The sequence below is a fragment of the Helianthus annuus genome, chromosome 16 (genome assembly GCF_002127325.2).
Source record: "Helianthus annuus cultivar XRQ/B chromosome 16, HanXRQr2.0-SUNRISE, whole genome shotgun sequence".
NCBI lineage: Eukaryota > Viridiplantae > Streptophyta > Magnoliopsida > Asterales > Asteraceae > Helianthus > Helianthus annuus.
Genome location: NC_035448.2, coordinates 173,217,611 through 173,238,363, shown reverse-complemented (window position 1 = coordinate 173,238,363; position 20,753 = coordinate 173,217,611). Strand labels below are relative to the sequence as shown.

The window sequence follows — 20,753 nt, the reverse complement described above, 5'->3', positions numbered from 1 at the left end:
ACTATCTTATACGCGGCCCGCATTAACTTAAGGTTTAAGCGAAATCAGGTTATACCCTCGCGCGGCCCGCGTTATGTTGAGGTGAGGTCCCATGCGGCCCGCCTCAACTTAATTTTTATTGTTTTTAATTTATTTTATATATTATATTCTAATTTGGGCTCGGTTTTCATATACGGGGTGCATATAAAGACATATTGATATATTTAAAGATATATTAGGGTGTCAGAAATATTATGAGGATGTCGGTTTTACCGAGGGTTGTTATAGTGTAGTACCTGTGGACACCACATACAACTTAACCATTAGTCATTGACAACGTCATATAACAATAATCTGATACAAATTAAAAATCATATAACATTCGACAACATAAACTTTGATTCATTCGACTATCCTCTCGGATTCCTTTGTTCCGAGTTCGGCTTCAAGGTTTGGCTTCAATTCTACAAGAGTCTGGTGTTCTCATTCCTGCATTACATTTCAATCTCAAGCACATCATTAGTAACGTCCATACTCAAACGTATTGAAACCATGTATACATGCATACCTGTCCCATTCTTTTCATAGACGATAAATCCTACTTCGTGCATTCATATATTCATACGTCTGATCATACGCACCTACATATCTACATACAATCATATTTATACATACATACATACATACGTACATATCTGATGCATATGCTTTTGGTACGCCTAAGTGGTTAATATTTACATGTTTTAGCATCGAATTTGTATCGAGACATGTTACTTTGATGCATTTTTACATGTAGGGTAGTGGTGGAAGATTGCGTGATGATTCCGGATCATAAACCTATCACATGGAGCTTTACATACATCAAAGGAACTCAAGGAAAGTGATCTAGGCTTGTTTGGAACACCCCGACGTTCACTTTAACATGGAACCAACGTTTGACAGTGAAGCATGGGCGTTTGGGTTTCTGCCCAGCGTTCCATACTCCCAAACCCGGCGTTCCATACTCCGGGTGCAGATACAAAACGCCCACTAAATCTCGCATAACTTTGAACCCGGTTGACCGTTTAACCTCACGTTTCTTCCTATATGCTTGTAAATTCACATTCTATCATATGAACTTAAAATCCCATATCCGGATTAAGGAAATTCTTAACTTACACGCTATCGGCTTAATAATCATTTTCTAATTATTTGACCCGTTTATGTTTTCATCAAACCACTCCTTTGTTTTAACCCAAAACATACATGAACATTATATCCATAATACTCTTATATTATTTAGAGTTTCGTACTTGGGGTTTACGCAACCGATACCCGGTATTCATTAATTTCATTCATTCCATTTAAATCTACGTATCAAACTTGTTACTAAAACCTCCACTTGCGCAAATGTATATCTATTAAACCAACTCACATCTGAGTCTTTTGACTATTAAACCACATCTCCGATTCCCGGATTGCGTACTTATGTGCAATTCTACCCATTAACCGTTTATACTACCGTAGCCATTTCTTATACAACTTTTCGATATAATCATAAGACCTCATTTTGACCCGTTTGGTCTACTTAGAAAAATTCACCAATTTCATTCAACTAAATCCATATTTGACATTAAACATCATGTTTAATTAACTAAAACGCTACACTACTTAAACAAACTAAGAAGTGATTACGGAATCACTTACCTCGAGTGTCCGTTTCGTACATGCTTCATCATCCCTTTTCCGTTTGCCTTCCATGCTTTCCCCTTTAAACATGATCCTAAACTTTCATACCATCAATATTACTACTTCATTAGAATAAACACACATTCTAACATTGCATTCATTTTCACATTCGTAATCTATTTTAACTTTACTCGTCAATTTCCAACAACGCAAAGTATTAACTAGAATCATATCTTTTCATTCCCTACTCACATAATAAAACACATATACAACCACAAGATCATATATGCACACAGCACAAACGATTTCTTCCGTACTAGTCAACTCATAATTCACGATTAACAATCATCATTAAAAATTAGCTATTTTAACCCTAATCTTGAACCCGACATCATCCTTACTAGTAACCCACAAACTTGTTCTCTTGAGCATTTCATCGAACACTTGGCGGGTTTCGCATTAAAGCATAATGTACAATATATTTTCATGTTCATCTTCCTAATTTTTGTGCTCACTTGTCATTAACACCTAAATAGAAATCGCATAATTTCGCACCATACTAATTCTAACTAACAATAACCAATCACATAAATCAATACACATTCAATTTTTGCATAAGATTTGACATGGGTAGTATACCCATGTCGCCACCCTACCTATAGCAAATGGGTTTTCCCCAAATCTTCATCATAATCAAAATTTAACATACTTTGGCATCTACCCATTCATTATCACTAACATTCATGCTTAATCTTACCCTATAATCACATATTACACAAAACCCACTTGATCAAACATAATTAAAATACCAAAATTCGACTTACATGATGGTAGAAACACTAAGGTGATCGACAATCTTGGTTCATGCATTAGTTTAGCCCTTCAATCCCCCTTCAATTTGATGGATTTTGGTGAAACTAGGGTTTCACCTCACTCTCTGCCCCTGATCGATCGTATATACACACGCACACTCTATGTGTGTTTTTTTTAATTTTTCATTCTTTTAATGTTTTAAGTTTTGCCACTTTACACATTTGGCCCCTCAAGAATAATATGTATATTATTAAGACCAAGACTATCCTTACTTGTTCATAACTAGCTTAAATTAAAATTCTCATGGAATTTGGGGTGTTACAGTTAATGACAAGTTCACCACAAAACGTACAAACCCAGATTTAAAGTATCAAGTATAACGTATGCATGCATGTATAAGGATTGTTCGTGCATTTGGTATAAAAGTTTAAGTGTATAGTGTAAGTTTATACGATAACATATTGTACCCCAAAGTGTGTAAAGGAAAAGGGGGATTCAAGTATATTCACAGTTTTGCTAATTCTTCGTTAGAATTCATGTGGGTGTAGTTTTGGTAGGAGTAGACAAACGTAGTACAGGAACACCGAGGTTAAGATGGGACTAGTACAGGAACACCGAGGTTACCCTACAGGGCGAACAAAGGTGTGAGTTGGAGTTGGAAGATTTAAATTACGAAACTTCAAATACTTAGTATAATATGAAAAATAATAAGTAAAACAAACAGTAAGTGTATTCTGATTTATCAATGATTGAGAACACGACATCAGAATGACGAGAACGGAAATACGAACAGTTCGTAAGAGTATGTCTGGGACGGATGTGCCATCTGTGCGGATGTGCCATTCGCACGAATAGGACTATTGGTCGGCAGATCCTCATTTTTGAACATTTTAACTATTAAGCAGTTACGTTCGTGATTCTGTTTAGTTTATTAGTTATAGTATAAGTATATTATCAGTCTAGTCATATCAGAAGTCTCATAGAAATCATGCATGGAGGTTGTTTAACCTCATTATAGATCACCAAAGCACAAATTAGTTAAACTGATCGGTTGGTCATGATTACAGAAAGGAAATACAGAATGTAAATATCAAACACTGATGTTCCAGAATTAACCATATGAAGAATAGTAATCTGGAATCATCCATCACTTGAAAATAGTCAGAACATGAAGAATAGTTGCATTCGCACGGATGGGAGGTCACATTCGTGCGGATGGGGATGTCCCATTCGGACGGATGCGCCTTCCATTCGGGTGGATGGGGCTGTTTTTGAGGTAAATCTGTTCGGTTTTGCTTGAACGGACCACCTACTCAACTAGAATTGGTCACATCTTTAATCCAGAGCTATTTATTCAACTTGTGAGCTCGACAAACCTTATATTTAGTTAAGTTTGAATTCAGAAAGTTTGTAAAAGGGTTTTAAAAGGGTTAAATCTTCATTTCCAGCTTGGTCCTCAATAGTTTGAGAGGTTGTATCAGATTGCCCAAGCAAATCTGAAAAACCAAGGGAATGGATGATGAAGGATCTAAGTAAACTTTGTAAAAATCAGAAAAAGGAGAAGATTAAGATGAAGAACAGAAGTTATCAGCTCAATACTCATTTTAAAAGTGACTGAGATGCGCTCCGAATGCTTCTGATCAGTGTTGGTCCGAGAGAGAAGTTTGAGTGTGGAAGGTTTGAAAGTGAAGAAATGGTCTCATATTTATAGGCTGGAAGGTAGGTTAATTGCGGATGGGCCTATTCGGGCAGATTGGGCTCGCCCATCCGCACGGATGCGCCAGGCCCATAGGCACAAGTGTTGATTTTTGTTTATTTTGACAGTTTTAAGTGTTTTAAACGCATTTTTGCAATGTATAAGTGTCGTTCATAAGTAAAGGAGTGTAAAAATGTATTTTGTATGTATAACAAGTATGAATACATATGAATTTGCATGTAATGAAGCATCAAGTATGTATGTAACATGAATAATCATCAAGTATTTATGTATATTGTATAACACAAGTATGTAAAAGATGGAGTTCTCATTATGATTCAAGTCTCAGATTACAACGTATGAAATGAAGTACGAAATATAAAGGTTTACAAGTTTCCATAAATGGAAAGCACAATGAACTTGCTAAATAAGGAAAGTTGCAAAAAACGGGCGTTACACCTATAGCCACTTTTCTTAACCATTTGAGTCCAAATTTCTAACTCTGTTTGAATTTTTTGTTAGATTTTCAGTAAAAGACTAAAATGCCCCTACATATTATTATTATTATTATTATTATTATTATTATTATTATTATTATTATTATTATTATTATTATTATTATTACTATTATTAATTGGTAATAATACATAAACTATCTCACACACACTCACACACTGATTACTCTCTATCTCTCTTCCTCATCTCTCTCCCCCTTCTCTCTCAACCACACCACCACCACACCACCATCACCACCACCATCCTAACGCCGCCACTATCACCATAACCATCCTAATGCCACCGCCACCACCACCATAACGTCGCCGCCACCACCCCACTTCTACCACGAGTACCATAACGTCGACGCCACCACCCTAAAGCTGCCACCATCACCACCCTAACGGGGCCACCTGGCCTCACCGTCGCACCACCACACCACCACCACCCTAGGATGAGAAGAAAATTGTCGGCAGTGTGATGTTCTCCACTGTACCCCCAACCTTGGGTTCCAATTTCTACACCCTTATTCAAAGCCACAGCTCATCTTCCAACCGCCAATACATAACAACTGTCTTCCATCATGACAATCAAAACCTATAGTTCGTACGATGCAACTTGAACAATCAATTAAAGTATCCAACTTTCCGATCCCCTTTCCTAAATTCTAAACCCTAGGTGGATGAAATGATCGATCATGAAGACAGTACACACCTGAAGGCCTCCAGATCGGCTACCGAACAACAAAACGTTAGTATAGATTAGGTTAAATGAGCAGATGGATATGTAAGGGGAATTAGGGCTTTTTGTGAGAGGAATTGGGGAAGAAGAATTGGATAAGAGGATAGAGATATAAATCTGTGTGTGTGAGGGGAGAGTGAATCAAATGTTAAGTGAGATTTGTTATGTTGTTTATAGCTCGGGCAGTTAGGATCAATCTACGGTATTGTTAGCTAATATTACAACTAAGCCCCTGTACTATTACAATATTACAATTGTATAAAACTTCGTTGACCATTTTGTATGAAAAAAAAGTTACAAACCTAAAATTGACAGAACTAAATTCAAAAAACTTAAAACTATTGAAGTTATTTTTTTTAAATAGTAAAAAATTTAAAATCATTAAAACCTATGTGTTTAAAAACCGAAAATTCATAAAACTGATTTTTTTCTAAACTTTAAATTATTAAACTTCAACTAAAAAATAGTTTAAAACATCATTAAATTAATATTTTTTATAAAAATAAATGTATCAAAACTTAATTTTAAAATATTTACAAAAAAAAAAAAACCTTCAAATAGCCATGAGGACAAAAAATGGGCACAAGAATATACAAATCTCGCACATGGCTTTATAACCTAGTGATATCTTAGGGTAGGTTAAGGTTTTGAAACCAATAGGTCCTGGGTTCGATTCCCACAAGGAGGGGTTCCCATATTTATTGGATTTCCTCCTGAATTGGTATATATGCATTATGACTAGTGGAGATGGATATGATCGGCTGATTCCGTTGGTGGCACGATGATACTCTAGTGGTCCATCAGTGATCCAAATTTGTCGTTCTATATACAAATCTTGCGCCACGTGGGTGCAAGCTTATTGGCGTCCATGGCTAGTTCTAAAAAACAAAGTCAAATGGTTAATTTTGTAATTTTATTGGGCAAACCATTAATATGATGATTTTTCTTTAAAATTATATTGAGAATTAGTATTAAGTACTCCGCGTTGTGGCAGGGGCGAACATCAATGTCACACTACTACCAGTGACCACCACCACTAAAGTTGCGGCGTGTTAATGCGAATAAATTAAACAAAAACGTAAAACATATAAAAGAATAATTAAGTCGATCTAAGACCATCGCATTACGATGAACCTATCAAATGGGAAAAACGACGTAAAAACATTTAACAACACACGTACGCTGCGCCGTGTTAAGTTGTAAAATTTAGAACGGAACGTAAAACGAAAATTTTGTGAAAAATGAAAAGTATAGAGGACCAAAGCTGAAAGTAAAAAAAAATTGTAAGGTATTGCAAAAGATGAAAAGTTTTAGGGGTTGAAAGTAAAAAAAATCAAATAGCTTTGGGTTAAAAGTAAAGATGAAAGGTTTTGAGGTTAAAAGTAAAAAAATCAAATAGTTTTGAGTTAAAAGTAAAAAAATCAATTTTTTTAAAACTCTCCGAGTACAACACCTATGTGCCTGGAAATGTTGTAAATTATAGTTTTGGGTAATAGGTAATCTATTGTTTAATATTTTAAACAATTTACCATGAATGTATCTTCAATATTGATAACAAAAGCTTCCGAGCATGGGGCAATAGAGTGCCATTTTTCCTCCACGAATGCTTCAAGCCCACCAACGTTGTCTTGACGAAGTATAGTTAGGGGCTGTTTGGTAGCCTCTGAATAGTCATTAAGAGGCTACCCCTTAATGGAACCATTAAGAATTTTACCAATGAGAAGGCAGAAGAATGTGACATGTGATGATTTACCATTCAGAGGTTACCTCTTAACCATTCAGACTTGAGGTTTACCTCTTATTCATTCAGAGGTTTTAAACCACTAAGAAGTAGCATCTGAATGGTCATTAAGAGACTACCAAACAGCCCCTTAGAGATGTTGGATCACAATGAGGACCGGTTCCAAGTGTTTGCTCAGGTTTTTGGCATAGCGGATAGTAGTTTAATCTCATTATCGAATCATCGTCTTTGTAGAAATTCCTAAAATAAGATTCACCAATTCCCAAACTTATTCCAAGTAGCTCCATGATACCAATAGAAAGTTTGCTCATAGCTTCACAATATTCTTGAAAAGTTCTCCTAAGTAACAATGTTAACAATGTCTAGAAAGCATGAGTTTGTGTATGAAAAATAGATAGATTAATTAGAAGTTAATTAGTGCAAATTTTGGTACCCGAAATGGCTAAAATCTTCTCCCATCACATTCAAGAAGTAATCTTGAACTACGTTTGAGCATTGTGGATCCGCAGAATACCGAAAAGAAAGGGTTTCTTTCCATGGAAGCTTGGAAGAGAATCTATTGGTGAAACTACTAGCATATCCACAATACTCACCAACTTTTCTGTGAGCCCTTTGCTTCTTTGAAAGTGGCATGGCAAAGAAAAGATCCATGATTTTGTGAGCTTCATCGATTAACCTTGGATCGACACCATGGTTAATAACTTGGAAGAACCCATGAGTTCGACAAGATAAGTCAACTAGTCGAGCTGCATTGGACACTGCAACTGGTTCACCGGTTAGAAAACCCTTTAGGTCACTGGGAGGAACATGAATGTGTAATTGTGTTTTGACCAAATAGGAATTGTTGGGGTATGCTAGTTTCATTTTGAAGAAAATTAGATGCATCAGACTTTAATGTGTAATTGTGTTTTTGACCAAATGGGTAGTATGACCATTTGATGTTCACTATCAATCTATATACACATGTTTCTTTAGTGTACATATGTTTGGAAGAAAGAGGGATATGTTAACAAAAAGAATGAAAAGAGAATCTGAAACAAGTTTGAGTGAATGAAAGAGAAAGCCAAAGACCATTCATTGATGAAAACATTCTACACATTTGTAATATTTATAGGCTAACTCGTTTGCAATATTTTACACCTTTTTTAGTTTTTTTCTCATATAAATATAAATCAATAATATATTGATATGCGCATGATGCATGCATCTAAATATATGCATTAATATCTCATTACAAATGAATTAGAGAGCCAAACGGCATACCCACGGAAGAGGGGATGTGAGCCTGACGTGGCACTCGCGGGAAGATGGGAAACAGCACGCTGCCGCCTCTCATCCCGCATACCGCAAAATTTTGGGGTGTGCATGCGATCATCCGGTTCACCACGCGATAGATGAAGATGATCATTGGTGATGTGATAACGGTTAAATTAGAGAGGAAAAAAAATATTTTTTTATCTAAATACATTTTCAATTTTCACCCAATAATTTTTATATCCCGTTTTTACTTCTTACACAACTATAACATGATTTCATCATCGCATGATGTATGATGAAACCGATTTATATTTTGTCAACGCACTCATGGAGACGAGACATATTATTCATTGAAAAAAATATTTGGCGTTCAACAAGATAAACTTGGTTTAAAAAAAAGTTCGTGAAGCTATACAAGAATTTTTGGTGGGCGACTACTTTTTCAAAAACCTCATATGCAACAACAAACAATTTAGGCAGCGGGTATGGCTAATCTTAGTCACATACAACTATTATAAAGAATAGTTGAAGATTTGGAGTAAGAATGACAATGGACCGGGTATGACTAATCTCAGTCTCATAGTTGAAGATTTGTAAGTCATACTTGGCTCATTACCGTCGCGTAATTATCCACTAAGTATCGGGCATACCCGTTAGTATCTGGTATACCCATTAGCTTTTTTTGGTAAAACTACCTATTGGAATGTTCAAGTATATTTATCTCCTTTCATTTATAACTTTTATATAACTTTGTGTTTAATATCTATAATAAACGAGTAACTAGTAGCTGCGAAACTTGGTGCGCAATACCAATAAGAAGGACCAGAACGGTTAATGTGAAAAGTATAAGGGTAGTATGGGAAATCTCAAGGGATGGTTTGGAGGAAATCACAAAGTGCAAGGGGCTAAATTGATAATAAGTTGAAGGTTGTTAGTATTTTTGAAATTTGATTTTTTGTTTGAGTATAGGAGACGTCAACTTGTTGTGCAAGTTTAGTATGTTTATAAATAGGAGTCTAGTTCTTTATTTTCTATTGCATCTCTTCTGTCATTCGTTTACTTGATTAAATAAAAAGTGTCGCACGGTTGTGTGCAAGAATATGGTGTTCTTGGTTGTGATCTCTGCTTTTTAATTTTAACACTAGAGATCAACAATGGCCATGAATACTAGAGACCAACAATGGTATTGATGAATAATGCTAACTTATTTTAGAATATAATCAAAGTCGGTTACAAAGTATATACCTCTATACCTATACCATGGACACTGAAACACAAGAAATTGTAATTGTGATCATTATCATTACAATTTCTTCTGTTTCAGTGTACATGGTATAGGCATATACAATCACCGAATGAATCAACTATTGTAGATGGTTAAAGATGTGAAGTAAGTTTATCTTCAAGATCTTTGTATCTTGTTTGTTATATATGTAATTATGTATGGCATTTAATTCAATATACTTTTCGCAGTTGGGAGTTCCATTCCAATCAATTCATGTTGGAATGGAGTTTTGATTACGGACTTGTAGCCGTCTAGCTTGGAACTTTAACATTTTAGTTAATTCATACGTTCCCACTTTGAATGTTTTGAATATTCTATTACCACTTTATTTTAATCTGGCTAGTCTAAATTTGTATTTTGGATTTCATAATTTTGGTTTTGGTTAGTTTGACTTTATCGAATTAAGTAATCAAAATTAGCCCTCACTTAAATTTTGAAGATAGATTTGAATTTTGTAATCGAATTCTAAACCAGTTTCAAAATTTTGAATTTGATTCGAGTTCAGTATTCGAAATTTCGAATACTAAACTTAAATTGAAATTTGATTCGTTGAAAACCCCTGATGATATTATATGTGTGTTAACTAAACCTTACAGAGTTAGTTATTAAACAATTCAAAAACAACAACCAAAATTAAAATTAAAATTAAAATAAAATCATACGGTATACCATAAGGTATAAGGAACGTTGATGGAAATGTTTATGATTTTCTAATTGAGTTCTTTTAGAGCATTCACAATTAAGGGGTTGGTTCTGGTACAAATCGTATTAATCCTACAAACCGTAAGAACAGATCCTATCACTTAAAAAGGGTTAAATTAGCACATACTAAAAATATACATACATAAAAGTAACACTTTTGAATTATATTAGCACATAAAAATTAATCAAGATAATTGATTTTAGCACATGTGAATGATATCAGCACTTTTTTTTATGAAAAATTATATCAGCAAATTGAAAACAAAAAGAAGATCAAAATAAAGAATTAATTGTTTGTTAGCATAATTGTAGGTGACTCAATATAATTGATATTATTTTACCATTTCTCTATAATTGGTTGGATGTCACATGACACTTTTTAAATGGTTTTTACATATACGAAATGTGTTTTGTATTTGATACTACTCCTCACAATCAAATCTCTTACTTCATCTCTATGATTACATTAAAACACACTATCTTTTCTCTATCCTTTTCAATGAAATAATATTTTTTTATATTTTTACCATTACCTTTTCTCTCTACTTTCCTCACAACTATTTCAAAAAATATTAAAAAATTATAGAGGTAAACAGTATGCCCTTCAAATTTACTTATGAACAGTAACTTTTTCTGTTTTTTCTCTCTTCTCCACACTCACGACAATTTACAATCACTCTCGCAAATATAAAGGCTATACTTACATACGTATAGAGGATCCATTGTGAATGCTCTTAATAGAGTTCTTCAGATATAAATATATATTTTGTTTATAGAGTTATATTTAGAAAAGAAAAAACATAAACAAATTTATTTTTAATTACCGAAGTTTATAATCAACCAAGAAAACTATGTAACCCTTGAAATTTTTATTAAAACTAGGGTTATTAAATCCGCACGTTGCGTGGTAGGTGGGTATCAGTTCGTTTAACTACGGTACTGACACTTGTTATAGCAATCAATAGAAAAAAAATCATGATATGACCAAAAATATACCAACAGGGCGGGAATTTGATCGGTATCGGTTTGTTTTGTTACGCCACCTACACTCGTTACAGCAACCCATAGAGAAAAAAATGTTGATATGATCAAAAAATACTGACACGTGAATTACATCGATCAAAAACAAACGCAAGTTACATAAGATATATAAAAGAACCACATAACACATATAAAAAAACTAAACAACACATATAAAAAACCTTTAAAACACCTATAGTTAATGTTCATTCACTTTATGTATTAATAGTATACAATTAAAATATGATAAATTACACACATATCGTAGTCACCACAAAATATTTGAAATATCCAAAGTATGAAAATATCATGATGATAGAAAACTCAAAAGATAATTTTGTATTTCGTGGCACAGAAATATAAATAATAACATCAAAATATATATCCCAAAAGAAAAGATTATTTTGCAAGTAATGTAGTTACTATACTAAACATGGGTTAAGGGAAAACAAAATGAAAAAAAAAATCGAGTATAGGGTTCGGGTAAATGTACATATAGTTTCACTTTCAGGTAATAAGCCTAAGTAGCTTAATGTGACACTAGTCTATACCTGCAAAATAATTAATGTCCAATACTGAATACCCGGTTCGGATACTTCGAGTATCCCTACCGGGCCAAACTTTTTTGTCATCCCTAATTTGAAGAGAACAATGTCGTGTTTTAGATTAACATAGGATGCAGGAGGTAGTCGGGATTTTACTCCTTCACAAAAATGCATATAAGCAAAATTTCAAATGGCATACGACACAGCCGAATTCTTGTGATGAGTATTTAAATAAGTCTGAAACAACGCCATGTGAAGGTATTTATAAATTTTACAAAGATGTCATTAAGTTAAACAACAAGAAGTACTTGTGTAAAACAACTTGGAGTGACACCAAACAACTTGTCCTAATATATGGCAAAGTTGGTATATGCAAGGTGATCACCCACATCCGACAATGATGCTTGAAGTTGTGGCGTCACATGGTCTATATATTTGACATGCTTTTTTTGGTGTGGCAGGTTCAAATAATCGTATCAAGTTTTTGGTCAATTCAGTGATCATTTTGATTCCACTAGTAATGAGGATTCAGAATACCACACATTGCTCAATCAAAGAGAGATTCAACAACTAAAAGAAAGATCGATTCTTTGGGGTCCTTCCTTTCGTCAAACAGAAGGAAGAGAGATGGAATCAAACCGATTCTGGAAATGCCTTTCTAGATATTCCTCAATGTCCCGTCTGTTCACATAACGTGAGAAGCAGTTAATAATCATATGCTACTGAAAGAAACCGAAGAGTTTCTTGAGAATCCTACAAGATACGTTCGTTCTTTTTTCTCTGATAGATGGTTAGAACTTCATCTGGGTTCGAATCTTACTGAGAGGTTCACTAGAGATCATAAATTGTTGAAGAAACAACACGATCTCTCTTTTCTCAAGCGGTCAATGTTTTTGATCAGTCGTCGATTTTTAAATAAATCATAAATGGAGTGCCACCCGAGTCAAGTTTTCGGAGTGGAATACAAACATGTGCATTATATTGCGTACAAAATATACCTCGAATACACAAATTTATCAAACCGTTTACATGTCCAGAAGATATAAACAGAAAGAAATTTAAGGCAGCTCAAGAATCGGCATGAAACGATGTGGAACGAACATTTGGTGTCCTCAAGCAATGTTAGCACATAGTACACAACCCAGCGCGAACATGGTCATTAAAAAACAAGGTACATATCGTATGTGTGTATCATATTGCATAACATGATTTTCAAATATGAAGGTTGGACGATTTATCACTACGATGAAGACGACATTCATGAGGATTCTGAAGAAATTGACGATGCACAACAAGAGTCTAATATGTTGACATACACAATCGAGATACACACAACCTACGCTAGGTTTTGTTAGAAACATATTTGGGACTACCACTCACCGACGACAATTGCATTTTAAATTTATGTGTTTTTGTAAGGATATTAATTAATCTTATATATGTTACTTTCATTTTTTTTACCATTACGTCATAAAGTGCGTAGCACATCAGTGCCATGTATGTAGACATGAGATTTCACTCACTTTTTTACCTTTAGTGTGTAATGCCTTCGTAAGTTTTAACTACCCCTGCCCCACTGAAATAAGATTTAAAGGAAACGAATTTTGAAAAAAAAAAAAAAAACAAGAATAAATCCGATTGGTTGAAAGTAACACATAGATAGGTGGGATCACTTGGGATGCATATTAAACTTCATAGCAGGGATGGGAAGTAACACAAAGACCAAAAGTTACTTGCTTTCTATAGGGACTGGGGACAACAACCAAACCTTCCATGTGCTATATACAACTCTAACCACATGTTCATGTCCACCTTTTGAGGTTAAAATCTAAAGGAAAAAAAAAACTTTTTGAAATAAACATTTAAATATAAGCTGTTTACAATCCAAAGATAATCCAAAATTAGTTCTCCATATTTGAAAAGTATACCAGAAAAGTCAACTATAATGTTCTTCGCTACGACTACCCGATTGAGGGGCGTAAAGGACTAACAAGGGTCTATGAATTAGAACTAGTCAAATGACATAGATAACAAAGAATCGAAGAATAAACAATGTGGAAAAGTACCATTGCTGGTCATTCATTTATCTTGCAACCCCGGATGTACGGATGGTCAAACTTGATGTATTTGACCCAATACGAACGGTATCTAGTCATAGCCAACTCGAGCCACGGTTTCATGTTCCCGTTGTAGTGAATAACAGCTGCATTTTCGATGTCACTCTTATCAATACTAGGATTATAACCCAAACCTAGTACATGCCAAGATTTGTCGAGTGGATGTGTAAGCCCGTAAAACGTCATCAACCCTGGCGGCAAAGTTCCAAGCTTCCACAAAACGCGGTCTTCATTCTAAAATATCCAACAAAAAAAGTGTTATAAAGACCTGGATAATATTTTATTGAGAAGAGTAAAGTACACAGAAGGTCCCTGTGGTTTACCAAAATTTTGGATTTGGTCCCTAACTTTCCTAAAGTACATTGACTTTCTCTGTGGTTTGCACTTTGTATCGTATTTAGTCCCTAGCTTTTTCCAAAACTACATGGATGGTCCCTATGGTTTGCACTTTGTTGGTTGGGGACTAAATGCGTTACAAATTGCAAACCACAGGGACCATCGTGTTTTTTTGAAAGTTAGGAATCAAATCCAAAATTTTGGTAAACAACAGGGACCATTCGTGTACTTTACTGAGAATAAAAGAAATACTGACCATATTTTGCCACTTGTGGTAAATGCCTGTAATATCCCGCTTTTTCCATTGCTTAAGGTCAAACACGTTCATCCCGTAAGCCCATCCACAAGCATTCGGGTCAAAGTTACGGGCAATATGCGGATTTGAAAAATTTAAATACTTGTCAAAACGGTGGAAGCTTTCGCCACAAGTTTCAACGGCACCGTTGACCTTCCCATGAAGGTCAACCTTCCACAACCCGGTCAAATCTTTCTGAACAACAATATCGTCATCAAGGAACAGGATTTTGTTTAATTTAGGATAAACTTGTGGCAGATAAAACCTAAGGTGGTTTAACATAGATAGATACTTAGGGTTTCTATATTTTAGATTTGAAGATCCGGCTGAGAGCGTTGTGTGATGATCCGCTTTGAAATAGAATTCTTTCATTGCGGCTGATTCTAGTTGTCGAAGAACGGGACAGTACGATGAATTTAGCCATTTAAATTCATCAACGTTTTCTACATGGATTGTAGCGTTACCGGGCGGGTTTAATAGAAACCACATGTTCATCGCTCCAAAGTTTAATTTATCAGAAACAAGATGGAAAACATGTTTCTCGGGTTCCTGTTTTTTCAGCAAAGAAAACATAATTAATCCATGAAAACATTTCCAACTACAAAAAGTAAAAAATAAAAAAAAATAATTAAAAAAAGAGTAAAATGCCATTTTCGTCCCTGAGGTTTGATCAGTTTTGCGACTTTCGTCCAAAGGTTTGTTTTTTCCGCATCTATATCCAAAAGGTTGAAATCTTGCCATTCTCATCCGGTTCGTTTACTTCATCCATTTTTCTCTGTTAAGTAGGGGTATTTTTGTCTTTTTTGCTAACTTAGAGGGCAATTCGGCCTTTTTCACTTTATGTACAAGCATTTAGCATTATGTAAAAGTACTCAAAAAGACGGAAATACCTCCTTTCAGTTAACAAAAAAACGGAAATGCCCCTTGAGTTAACAAAAAAGACGGAAATGCCCTTTTAAGTTAACCAAAAAGACAGAAATACCCCTAACTTAACAGAGAAAAATGAATGGAGTTAACGAGCAGGATGAAAATGGCAAACCTTTGGATGAAAGTCGCAAAACTGGCCAAACGTCAGGGACGAAATGGCATTTTACTCGAAATATTTGTTTAATATTTACCTTAGCATTCATGATTGTGGAATTGACAACAACCGAAGCAGCCAAAACATTATCAGAGAAGAGAGCGTAGTGATATAGACTCGGGTTCTCGAGATTCTCCCTTTTAGGGAACTTTCTTTTCTCCGGTGGAAGAAGATAATACTCGATAGTTAACCGCATAGATAAACAATGAATTCCATTTGGAATCGTTTTAGCTGCTAATTGACTTAAAAACGTGCTCTGTTTTTTCAAGCTACGAACTTGTTCATCAGCCGATTGAAGCATAGCTCTCAACTTCCCAGTAACTAACTTGCAGTCATAAAGTTGATCTCTCGCTTTCGACAACAATTGACCCATAGCTTTAATTTTCTCCGGGGCACTATAATCAATAACAAGACCAATAATTAAAAAAAAAAGAAGAAAAAAAGTTTAGAAACTAGTATTTGGATATTGAATAATCAGATTGATAAAGCACTTGTAATAAAACAAACTGTAGAAAAAAAGTATTTGGATCATGTTGTTTGACATTTTCAGTTATTTATGAAACTAATATATAAAAGAGTAAAACGCCATTTTCGTCCCTGAGGTTTGACCACTTTTGCAACTTTCGTCCAAAGGTTTGCTTTTCCGCACCTGGATTCAAAAGGTTTAAAATCTTGCCATTTTCATCCAACTCGTTAACTCCATCCACTTTTTAACGTTAAGTCAGGGGTATTTTCGTCCTTTTATCTATTTGTTAATGTTTATAAGAGAAGTCATAACTAGAAAGTCAACAGGGGTGGATCTTTATTTCTTAATAGTGTTTTTTATTTTAATTAAAAAAATGTCTAAAAAGACGGAATCACCCCTCATTTAACGAAGAAAAATGGATGGAGTTAACGAGTCGTATGAAAATGGCGAAATTTCAAACCTTTTGGATCCAAATGCGAAAAACCAAACCTTCGGTCGAAAGTCGCAAAAGTGGCCAACCTCAGGAACGAAAATGGCATTTTACTCTAAATAAAATGACCAAAAAATAACATCTTTGTAAAACAGAGAGTCGTTTGTGAAATAGAAGGAAAAGTCTCCTCAAAATTTATCAGCAGAGGAATCTGTTTATTCAAACATTTAAAACTGATTATTTATCAGGTAATCGGTTCTAAAATGCAAAGCAAACCCAAGCACCCCCTTAAACACGTACATAACATAGTGGCACACTTACCTGGGATTAAGATCGTTATCGGTTGTTGTATCTCCTAAAGTGCGTTGACTTTCTTTGATACGTGTTTGTAGTTCATGAGCCATGTTGGTCTTGTTCTTCAACAATGCAATGCTGACGTAAACCCTAGCCATGATCATTTGATCCCGCATTAACCGTACGGTTGTGTCTATGTTTTCATTGTCAGTTTCTTTCCTCCATATACTGTACTTCCCAAGAACAGCAGAATCAACTGATTTGGACCGTTCAATGGCGGCATTTTCGAGCTTTATAGTTGCATCATCATCTTGCTTTAATAGATCAGCTGCCCGTTTTTCACGCCTTTTTTCTCTCAGTGTCTACATACAAGATTAACAGACTATGTTTAAAAAATTTAATTGACGACTATGGCAAAGGAAAAAAAAACTATCTGTTTTTAGAGGTGGCAATTTCGACCCATTTTCTTGTAAACGGGTCGATTTGGGTCAAATGGGCCAAAAGTTGCCCAAAAGTGTATTTTTGATGTATTTAACTATGGTTGTAAAAATCCCGACTAGCCTCCGATTAATCTCTAGTCGGAGGTTCACCGAGTAATTTTTATCTAATCGGGGCCAATTAATCAATAGGCGGTCAACAGTGGTCAAATCGAGCCCTAATTGGCCAAAAATCGGTGGTGTTAAAACATGTTTTTCCGAAAATATATAAAACTGAAAATTACATATAAAATCCCAATCTGATTAATCCTTATTAATTGCTAGTCGGTAACCTACATGCCGACTGGCGCCTAGCGATTCTTACAACACTTTATTTAACCTCCTAAATCATTCTATTCAAAAAAATATATAATTCGTGTAACAACGTAGTTTGTATAATTATATTTAAGACAAACTTGTTCAAAAAGATGAACAAAAATGTGTCTGCAGGCAAATCCAACTGAAAATATACCCATTTTGACCCGTTACACAACCCGCCTGCCCATTTTCCAATTGTAGTTTATTTGTTCGTAAATTCAAATACCCTTCTCGCTAGACTTGCGGGTGAATCATCATGTTGAGTATGACCAGCTGCATCAAGAAAATAAACATAAATGTCATTAAACTTACATACGAGTTCGACTAAACTTATTTCTAAAGCATCAGTATAAAAACATCATTTACCATCTAAAGAAGTATCTTGTTTGACTTTAGGGGTCTCTTGTATGTTAACACTATCGACTATATTTTCTTGCCCATCGAACTTCCAAGAAGCCGAAAAGTTGTTTTTCCGAAAAGAATCAAGACTCAAGGGTCCCATGTCATCTGTGTTGGCCTTGATGACATCGATAACCTATAGCATATAGTTAAAGGTTATTTAAACCGAAAGAATCAAGACTTTTAGGCATAGAAGGAAATATTTAATGTCGTGCCTCCTTTGAGAAAAGAGATTTGACGTGTTGCAAAGCAAGCTTTGTTCTCCAATCTACATCCTGCAATTCTTGATGTTTGCTTGAATCGTTTTGATCTGCATACAAGAAAAAAGTAACATGAAAGATTCGGTCACCACACTTTTATTAAATTTTAAAGGTTAGTAAAACTAGACTTGTAATATTATGGTTGTCATGGAACGTTCATAAGGATCTATTCATTTCCGCCATTTACCTCCATTTCCATTTTGTGGGTCCCCTCCCAATTCTCCTTAAATTAAGTACCGAATTAATAATGAGGCGATCTACACCCCTCTAGTTCACACTTCACAATATATCTTCCTCTTTCTTACTTTTCACCTAAGCAGTTAATGCGGTAAAAAATCGGATATCAGTCAAGGACCGATATTTGAGATATAGGATATCGCGGTGGGATATCGCCGTAAAAGTCCCGCCTAGGCTCCGAGTATTCCCTGAGTACTCGCTACAAGGTAGGCTGCCAAGGCACGAGTACTGTTCTCCCAGGCCAATTACTCCCCGAGTATTCTCCGCCTAAGCCGAGTACTTCCCGAGTACTCCCGAATCCGACTAGGGAGCGCCTAGCGACTTTTGCAACCATCATATCGGTAATTTTAATATCATGTAGAATTTATATATGCAGCAATTTAACACTAACAATTCAGTATACTCTCCTACCATTAACAAATTAACCTTTTGCAACAAGTAGGAACTGATTAGGACTTAAAACACTAACATTTAACACTAACAATTAACAGTTAAGACTTAATAAGAAGAAAGACGAATGGTAGAACTAAGAATGAAGGTACTGATATCGGGAAAATTGGTGATATACCGGTCAATATCGCCGATAAGATCATTACTGATATTTGACACCGATAATTTACATGGGGACCGATAACCAATATATCGGTGATCATCACCGATATTAACTACATAGCTTTTCACCACCACTTCTCAGTTTTCCAACATTTTTTTTTCTAACTTACAAACTTCAATTTAATCCATCTAAATCAGACTAGTTAATAATGCAAAATTAACAAAGTGTAAACCATCACTAACCAATTGACTCACTTGAATAAATCCCACGCCCAATGAAGAACACCATTGGAGCAAGAACCAAAACCAACACAACCGCCAAAACCGGAAACCGAGATCCACCACCGCCTCTGTTTCTATGCACACCCAAACTTGATCCCCCTCTCTTGATCCCCATCTTTGATCCTAATCACATATACCCACCAACAATAACCTGCCACAAAAATTACATCATTTCCTTGTATTTATACATAATCAATCAAGAAAACCCCTAATCACAAATACCCACCAACAAAAACATTGCATCAAATACTTGTATCTATACATAATACTCAAACACATAAATAAAGATGTTTTACTCAAGATCTAAATATACAACTTGTTTAGAATAATACCAACAAAAATATAATATTAATATCAGTAAATATTACATTGCATTTGGGGAAAATTTAACTAAACATAAAGATGAGTAAGAGTAAGAACTTACGAGCCCTAGATTACCAATGCAGTATTATTGGTGTGTTGATGCAGGGGATAAGAGCAAGATCTGCAATTGCGGAGTTGGGTTTTGTGAATCTAATGAAAAGTAAAGATTTTTAATAATGTTGAGCGATTTCTTGACTGGGATTCATACCAATTTCTTGGTTATCTTCCGCATCACAAAGACGCCGTTTATGCAAAGGGCGTTGTTAAAGATTTTGAGTTGTTTTCGTTTGCAACCCTCAAGTTTGCATTTGATTAAGTTTACACACCTGGCTGCAAATAAACCAAACGTTCAGCGAACACTTTGTGAACCGTTCGGTGGGAAGTTCGTTTATGCTCGTTTGTTTAATAAATGAATAAACACGAACGAAAAATTCTGTTCGTTTAGTTAAATGAACAATTATGAACAGATGTGATGCTCGTTCATTTATGTTCAAGAACTTTCGGTGACGTGTTTGTTTATGTTCGATAGTGCATTACTGATTTAATTTTTATATTATATTTAAGAGCTTCAAATTTTCAATAAATAAAATATTTAATAAGTATTAATATATTATATATTCAGTTCATGAACATTTGTTTGTGTTGTTTGTTTTCATTTGTGTTCATGAACGTTTTTGCCTAAAATTAACAAATGAACACATTCATTTCTTTAACGAACAGGACACGAATCGATAATCTCGTTCGGTAAGTGTTCATGAACAGTTCGTAAACACATATCTTTGCTTAACAAACGACCACGAACAAGTCTATGTTCGTTTGCATCCCTACATACTTGCATTAGAAAATGTTATCACCTAAAATGTTAAAAAATTATTTTGGTAACTAAACAATATATTCATAAGGCT

General features: G+C 34.9%; 1 protein-coding gene, 1 long non-coding RNA gene and 1 pseudogene across 5 annotated transcripts; all 3 read right to left on the bottom strand.

Annotated features, from left to right (window-relative positions):
* Nucleotides 1-282: 282 nt before the first annotated feature.
* On the bottom strand, nucleotides 283-2,625 carry LOC110917388. Of its 2 annotated transcripts, none has more exons than XR_004883031.1 (2): nucleotides 2,472-2,625; nucleotides 283-1,741 (listed from the first exon to the last, which is right to left on the bottom strand). It is a non-coding gene; the product is annotated as an uncharacterized LOC110917388 (long non-coding RNA). The 2 variants fall into 2 exon arrangements; XR_004883032.1 differs by having other exon boundaries at nucleotides 283-1,746; nucleotides 2,472-2,612.
* A 4,275-nt stretch (nucleotides 2,626-6,900) lies between these two features.
* On the bottom strand, nucleotides 6,901-11,100 carry LOC110920032 (annotated as a pseudogene).
* A 2,677-nt stretch (nucleotides 11,101-13,777) lies between these two features.
* LOC110917313 (polygalacturonate 4-alpha-galacturonosyltransferase) lies at nucleotides 13,778-20,116 on the bottom strand. Of its 3 annotated transcripts, none has more exons than XM_022161891.2 (9): nucleotides 19,910-20,116; nucleotides 19,447-19,636; nucleotides 18,370-18,464; nucleotides 18,122-18,290; nucleotides 17,982-18,028; nucleotides 16,989-17,323; nucleotides 15,809-16,166; nucleotides 14,652-15,239; nucleotides 13,778-14,293 (listed from the first exon to the last, which is right to left on the bottom strand). In XM_022161891.2, exons 2-9 carry the CDS (start codon nucleotides 19,598-19,600, stop codon nucleotides 14,018-14,020), a joined length of 2,022 nt encoding a protein of 673 aa, XP_022017583.1. In that variant the 5' UTR covers nucleotides 19,601-19,636; nucleotides 19,910-20,116; the 3' UTR covers nucleotides 13,778-14,017. The 3 variants fall into 3 exon arrangements, with proteins under 3 accessions (XP_022017583.1, XP_022017585.1, XP_022017586.1); XM_022161893.2 differs by having other exon boundaries at nucleotides 19,924-20,116; XM_022161894.2 differs by having other exon boundaries at nucleotides 19,459-19,636; nucleotides 19,910-20,115.
* Between the last annotated feature and the right edge of the window lie 637 nt (nucleotides 20,117-20,753).

What these genes read in the sequence shown, in the direction of transcription:
- LOC110917313 (XM_022161891.2), bottom strand. Translation starts at nt 19,600, where the DNA reads ATGGGGATCAAGAGAGGGGGATCAAGTTTGGGTGTGCATAGAAACAGA. An exon ending in AATCTCTTTTCTCAAAGGAG is followed by an intron (nt 18,291 to 18,369) that starts GCACGACATTAA and finishes TATATGCTATAG; the next exon opens with GTTATCGATGTCATCAAGGC. An exon ending in ACAAGATACTTCTTTAGATG is followed by an intron (nt 18,029 to 18,121) that starts GTAAATGATGTT and finishes TTCTTGATGCAG; the next exon opens with CTGGTCATACTCAACATGAT.